The sequence below is a fragment of the Hylobates moloch genome, unplaced genomic scaffold, assembly GCF_009828535.3.
Source record: "Hylobates moloch isolate HMO894 unplaced genomic scaffold, HMol_V3 SCAFFOLD_3125, whole genome shotgun sequence".
NCBI classification, from domain to species: Eukaryota; Metazoa; Chordata; class Mammalia; order Primates; family Hylobatidae; genus Hylobates; species Hylobates moloch.
The window spans coordinates 1-7108 of record NW_026655400.1 but is presented as its reverse complement, the minus strand read 5'-3'; the positions used below and the strand labels follow the sequence as shown (position 1 = coordinate 7108).

The 7108-nt window shown below is 40.6% G+C and overlaps 1 protein-coding gene and 1 pseudogene across 1 annotated transcript; both read right to left on the bottom strand.

The window, feature by feature from the left end:
• Positions 1–232: 232 nt before the first annotated feature.
• Positions 233–1941, bottom strand: LOC116464334 (endogenous retrovirus group K member 8 Rec protein-like; the record flags this gene model as incomplete). Its single annotated transcript, XM_032147591.3, has 2 exons — positions 1232–1941; positions 233–443 (listed from the first exon to the last, which is right to left on the bottom strand). Coding segments are annotated over exons 1-2 (472 nt in total), but the record flags the coding sequence as incomplete, so codon positions are not given.
• Positions 1942–3699: 1758 nt separating this feature from the next.
• LOC131382746 (endogenous retrovirus group K member 8 Gag polyprotein-like) lies at positions 3700–6924 on the bottom strand (annotated as a pseudogene).
• Between the last annotated feature and the right edge of the window lie 184 nt (positions 6925–7108).

Below are 7108 nucleotides of genomic sequence, written 5' to 3'. Positions count from 1 at the left end.
TCCGGCTCACCGGCGGCCAGTTCAAGGTTACCTCCCTTGTTTCCTGAACACCGCTGTTATCTCGTACCTTTTTCACGATGCCCAGTTTTCGTATTGTTCAAACACACGTCCTCTACAAACAATTTGTGTAGTTAAGGCAATCATTACAGGGTCCTGAGGTGACATATATCCTCCTCAGCGTACAAAGAAGATGATGGGATTAAGAGATTAAAGTAAAGACATAAGAAATTACAAAAGTATAAACTTTGGAGAACTAATAAAATGTCCGTGAAATCTTCATATGTTATGTTTTTCTGCTGTGGCTTCAGCCAGTCCCTCAGTTCAAGGTCCCTGACTTTCCGCAACATTCTCCCTCCCTTTCCCTCTATATAAATGTGCCATGGCGATGAAGGCTTGTTCGTTCTCTCGATTTTGGCGCAGGATTCTTCGACTGGTCCGGCACACTAAAAACAAACCGATTAAACAGAGACACATAATTCCAAAATTTACTGCAGTAGAGTTTCCAATAGACTTAATCCAAGTCGTGGGGTTTAATTCATAAAGATTTTTTGCCACTTGATCTAACGCCTCAGCTCCAGGCACAATATTTAAGTGATTCTGAGAGGCTTCAAAAATTTGTTCTTTTAATTTAGAAATGTCTAAAGTGAGATTATCTTCTCTTCCCTGTAAATGGCGTCTTACCATGTCCCAGTGATGTCTAGACTCATTATAAACTTGGGGTGTAATACAAAAATCTGATGTATTCCAGTCACACTGTAACTGGAAACGATGTTCCAAGCTCATGAGCCTATCTCCCATCCAAATGACAGTTTGTCTAAGGTCATTAATTTGATTAGCCAATTTTTGATCGATACCAGATTGTGAATTCCACAACCTTGTGGAATTCTTTTGCCAATTGTCAACAAAGCTTACTGTCTGCACAGAAGAGTGCAATGCGACTCCTGCCACAGCGGCTGTAGCTGTGACTGCAATTAATCCTATAATCACTGCAATTAAAGTAAAAATGAATCTTTTGGATCTATTTAAAATGCCTTTTAATACTTCAGTCAAAATATGAATGGATGGCAAGGCCTCCCATGGTCGATCCATGGACACAGGGATCCACACGCCTTCTCTTGACTTCAATGGGATTATCCATCCAAGTGACTGCCCGAATTAAGGGCGGGAAAGGCACATAGGCCCAGTAGGTATAATTAGCTGCAGCTGCTCCTGCAGGCATGGGGAGACTTACCACCGTTGATACAACCATTAAAGCTGCAAACAGCATTTTTTCTGAGGTTTGTGTCACCTTTGTGCTAGCTAGGCTTTTTCTAGCTAACAGTGTCAGCTTCTTTAACTGTGCCCAGGTTGGCAGCTCCGCCTTCTTGGTGCGTGGTGACTTCATCTGTTTTTCTAATATCACCACTTGATTCATCCTGCGAGTCAATGGTGCCCGATTGCGGTGTTTCCGTCTCCGTGGAGGCGCTTTTCTTTGCATCTCCGATGGGTTCATTGTAGAACTACAAATGTCTAGTGGGTATCCAAACAGGAAGCTGATTTTCTCCTGGTGAAACACAAGCAAAACCTCTTCCCCAGGTTATCACCTTCCCTATCTCCCATGTCCTATTTTTGTTGTCTTTCCACCAAATCAGTTTTCCTTCATGTGGACTGTTCTTTTTACCCGTAAGATGTTGTTCTGCAGAAGTAGTAGTCTGATTTCTATAAATGTTTAAAAAATTTAAAGTATAGAGTGCTAGATTAAGCTGCATCTGAGGAGAGGTACACTCCTTACTGTCTCCCCCTTTTTTTTGTTTAACTAACTGAGTTTTGAGTGTTCTATTAGTTCTTTCAACTATGGCCTGTCCTTGGGAATTATAAGGAATTCCTGTTGTATGTGTAATATTCCACTGATTTAAGAATTTTTGGAAAGCTTTACTACAATAACCTGGTCCATTGTCAGTTTTAATTTTTCCTGGAACTCCCATCACAGCAAAACAAGATAATAAATGTTTTTTTTAATATGGGAAGTACTTTCTCTTTTCAGAATGGTAACCAATAAAAAATAAATAAGTATCATCTGTTACATGAACATATGATAATTTTCTAAATGAAGGTACATGGGTAACATCCATTTGCCATAATGCGTTAGGACACAGACCTCTGGGATTAACTCCTGCCTCTTGGGTGGGCAGGTGTAGTACTTGACACTGGGTACAATGTTGTACAATATTTTTTGCCTGTTTCCACGTGACGTCAAATTTGTTTTTTAACCCTGCTGCATTTACATGAGTCAAAGCATGAAGTTCTTGTGCTTTTGTGAATGCAGAGGATACCAGTAAGTCAGCTTTTTTATTTGCTTCAGTTAAAGGTCCTGGTAAATTAGTATGTGCTCGAATATGAGTAATATAAAATGGGAAATTCCTTTTTCTTACAGTTTGTCGTAACAAATTGAACAGCTGGTTTAACTGATCATCCATGCTATATTTAATTAGAGCTGTCTCAACATCCCTTGTAGCCTGTACTACATATGCAGAATCTGATATAATATTAACAGGTTGATTAAAATCTTCTAACACTGTAATGACTGCAAACAACTCTGCCCTCTGAGCTGATTGATATTGAGTTTTGATTACTCGCTCCTTTGGCCTTGTGTAAGCCGCTTTTCCATTGCTGGAACCATCAGTAAATACTGTCAGAGCATTTTCTAAAGGTTCATGTCTGGTAATTTTAGGTAAGATCCAAGTAGTCAATTTTAAAAACTGGAAGATTTTTGTTTTTGGGTAGTGATTATCAATAATTCCTACAAAATCAGCAAGGCCAATTTGCCATGCACCAGAATTGATAAAGGCTTGTTTAACTTGTTCCTTGGTTAAAGGAACAACTATTTTGTCTGGGTCATTACCACACAATTTTATTATTCGTAATCTTGTCTGACCAATTAATGTAGCTATTTGGTCCAAGTACAATGTAAAAGTCTTAATTGTACTGTGAGGAAGGAATGACCACTCCACAAGATCAGTATTTTGAACAATGATGCCTGTTGGAGAATGTGCAGTGGCAAAAATTAAAAGTTGGAGTGGAGCTAAAGAATCTATTCTATTTATTTGCGCTGACTGAATTTTTTCTTCTACTAATTTAATTTCTTTTGTTGCCTCTGGGGTTAATATTCTTTTACTATTTAAGTCTGGATCTCCTCTTAGGATAGAGAACAAATTTGACATGGCATAGGTAGGAATGCCTAGAGTTGGCCGAATCCAATTAATATCGCCTAACAATTTTTGAAAATCATTTAGTGTTTTTAACGTGTCTTTTCTTATTTCTATTTTTTGTGGCTTAATTTTTCTATTTTCTATTTGCATTCCCAAATAATGAAAAGGATCAGAGGTTTGGATCTTATCAGATGCTATTGTTAGTCCCGCGTTGGCAACCTCTGCTTGCAGAAATGTGTAACAGTCAATTAATTTGTCTCTTGTTTCTGCAGCACATAAAATATCATCAATATAGTGAATGATATAACAATCTGAAAATTTGTCTCTAACTGGTTGAAGGACTTGACCTACGAAAGTTTGACAAATAGTTGGACTATTAAGCATTCCCTGAGGTAATACTTTCCACTGAAACCTGGTGGCTGGTTCTTTATTATTTATGGCTGGTATAGTAAAGGCAAATTTTTCACAATCTTGCTCTGCCAGAGGAATGGTAAAAAAGCAATCCTTAAGATCAATTATAATTAAAGGCCAGTCTTTTGGGATCATGGCCGGAGAGGGCAATCCAGGTTGGAGAGGCCCCATGGGTTGAATTACAGCGTTTATGGCTCTTAAGTCCATTAACATACGCCATTTGCCTGACTTTTTCTGAATTACAAATACAGGAGAATTCCAGGGTGAGAATGAAGGCTCAATGTGTCCCTTTTCTAATTGTTCCTTTGCTAATAAGTGTAACGCCTCCAGTTTTTGCTTTGGTAGCGGCCACTGATTTACCCATACCGGTTTTTCTGTTTTCCAAGTTAATGGAATGGGTTTAGGAGGCTCTACAGTGGCCGCCCCTAAAAAGGATACCCTATTCCTTTTCTTTGTTGATTTTTCTTAGTCTCAATTGGGACTTTAATGCCATTTTCATTTTTTCCTAATCCCTTCCCTGGTATATATCCCATCTTAGTCATGATTTTTTGACTCATGGGGCTGTATAACGGAGCGGGCATAATGATTTCTGCACCCCATTGTTGTAGCAAATCTCGACCCCATAGATTAACAGGAATTGAAGTAATCATTGGCTGAACAGTACTTTCTTGATTATCTGGCCCTAAACAATGTAAAATCATTGTACTTTCATACACTTCTGAAGCTGTGCCTACGCCGACAAGTCTTGTTACAGCCTTTTGTTTAGGCCAATTTTTTGGCCACTGATTTAAAGCAATTACAGAGATATCTGCTCCTGTGTCTACCAACCCTTCAAACTGTTTTCCTTGAATAATGGCCTTACACACAGGTCTGCTCTCAGAGACCAGACTTGCCCAGTATGCAGCCTTTCCTGCCAGATCAGTGCTTCCGAACCCTCCTGTTCTTTTTATCTCACTGTTTCCAATTTTAATATACGGTAGGAGTAATAATTGAGCGATCCTGTCTCCTGGACTGGCACTCCAAGGAATTGAGGAACTAATAACCAATTGAATTTCTCCTTCATAGTCTGAATTAACGACACCAGTATGAATTTGAACTCCTTTTAGATTTAAACTTGATCTTCCTAAGATTAGTCCTACAGTCCCCTCAGGCAATGGGCCGTATACCCCTGTGGGGATTTTTTGTGGAGGCTCCCCTGGAAGCAGAGAGACTGCTTGTAAAGTACACAAATCTACTGCTGCACTGCCACTTGTGGCGGGGGATAATTGCTGTATTGTGATAACTGGCTTATTCCCTGAGACACTTGCGACAGTGGGGGTTGTTGTTCCTGAAAACCCTGAGGAACAAAAGGTGGAATTTGGAACGCCCCAGTTTGTTGCGGGGCCTGAGGCTGGCCCCTCCTCTCGTTTCCCGACAGTGGTTGCCCATTTTTATTAAATTTAGAACGACATTGATTACCCCAATGTTTTCCCTTTTTACATCTTGGACATAGGCCAGGTGGCCCTTTATCTGTTGTTGTAGTAGCTTGAGTAGTTACATTTGGCTTATTTGTGACTAGGCAATTCTTTTTTAGATGACCAATTTGACCACAATTATAACATTTTCCCCCAAATGTTTTCACTTGTCCTCCTAAAGCAACTCCTGTGATTGCCTGAGCCATAAGCATAGCTTTATGCATAGCTCCTCCAATTCCATCGCATGCTTTAACATACTCTGAGATTACATCTGATCCTGCGGGAACCTTTCCTTTTAATGGCTTAATGGCTGATTGACAATCTGGATTGGCGTTTTCATATGCCATCAACTCCACTATGACTTTACGGGCATTCTCATCGGTAATTGACTTTTGAGCAGCATCTTGAAGTCTTGCTACAAAATCAGGGTATGGCTCTTTAGAGCCTTGTCTTATTGTATTAAAGGAAGGGCAGGCGGTTCCTGGGTCTTGGATTTTCTCCCAGGCCCTAAGGCAGATAGCCCTGATTTGCTCAATGGCCTCATTTGGCATTATTGCTTGTTGGTCAACAGTGCTCCAATTTTGACCTATTCCTAATAGTTGATCTGCATCTATGTTAATTGGAGGATTGGCAGTCCTATTTCTTCGGACCTGTACTTGTGCCCCATCAATCCACCACGTCTTAAATTGTAAAAATTGAGAGGGTGAGAGTGATGATTTTGCCAGAATCTCCCAATCATAAGGAATAAGTCTATGTCCATGAGCAATGGAATCTAATAATGTTCTCATGTAAGGAGAGTTGGGTCCATACTGTTTTACTCCTTCTTTCATCTCTTTTAGCATTTTTATAGAAAAGGACTGATATCTGGCTTCAGCTACGGGAGGCTCTCCCTCTTGGGCCCCTTCTCCAGGTGGCCTTGCTTCTAATATTACTGGGAATTGCCACGCCTCAATATCTCCCTGTTTTCTTGCCTCATCAATAATTTTATGTATTGCACTACCCTGTGTACTAGGCGGTGCTGTAGGATTAAGTCTCATGGTGGGTGGCTGAGGATATGGCACCCTGCCCTGTGGCACTGGAAATGCTCCTGGCTGTCCATACGGATTTTCTGGCGGCTGCCGATACTGCAGATCAGCTGGCGGCCAGTATTGATAGGCTACTGGCGGCTGGATCTTACTTTCTACCTGCTGATATTGTGGACACTGTATTTGGATTGGCATTGCCGTGACAGAGACTCTATCTTTTTCTACTTGATCTTTTTTTGGAGTTTGTACTTGTTTAACCTGCATTTGAGGTTCTAAGGTTGCAGGCATCTGAGCTGTTGTAAGAGGAGTTGGCCCTCGTGGTTTAGACTCTGATGGCTCTGTCAATTCTGGATATTTTTCCTCTAATTTTAACGTTTCAGGATATATTACCTCCTGTAATTGATTATTGTCAACATTTTGCGTTGACCGAGCCATTACCGGCTCTGCTACACATTTACAGTGTGAACTTTCTTTTCTTTTCCGGGATTCTATCCCTGCCTCTTTTTCACAATCTACTGCACAGCTTTTAGGGACATCGGAAACTGGAACGCTATCTTCTTCTGTTTGCAGCTGTTCTAAAGCTACTTTAATAATGACCCAATCATTCCATACTGTAAGTGGAATGATTTTACCTTCCCTACTTGCTTGTTTTAATTCTTTGCCAATTTTTTCCCAATCTTTTAGATCTAAAGTTCCCTGTTCTGGAAACCATGGACAAAACTGTTCTATTGTTTGAAAGAGCGTATTTAGATTTTTGGTAGACACTTTAACTCCCCCTCTTTTTAAGAGAATTTTTATAAAGCTGCGATAAGAGGCATATTTACTTTTAGTTTGCCCCATTGTTACCCTAGGTTCTTCCGAGCGCACAAGCTTACCGCAAGGCTGACTGTAGACGTACTCGGGAGTCTCTCGTCGACTTGTCCTCAATGACCACGCTCCAGCATACCTTCACCTTAGAGAAAAGCCTCCACGTTGGGCACCAGATGAAGGGGTGGCCTGCCCCTCCACACCTGTGGGTGCTTCTCGTTAG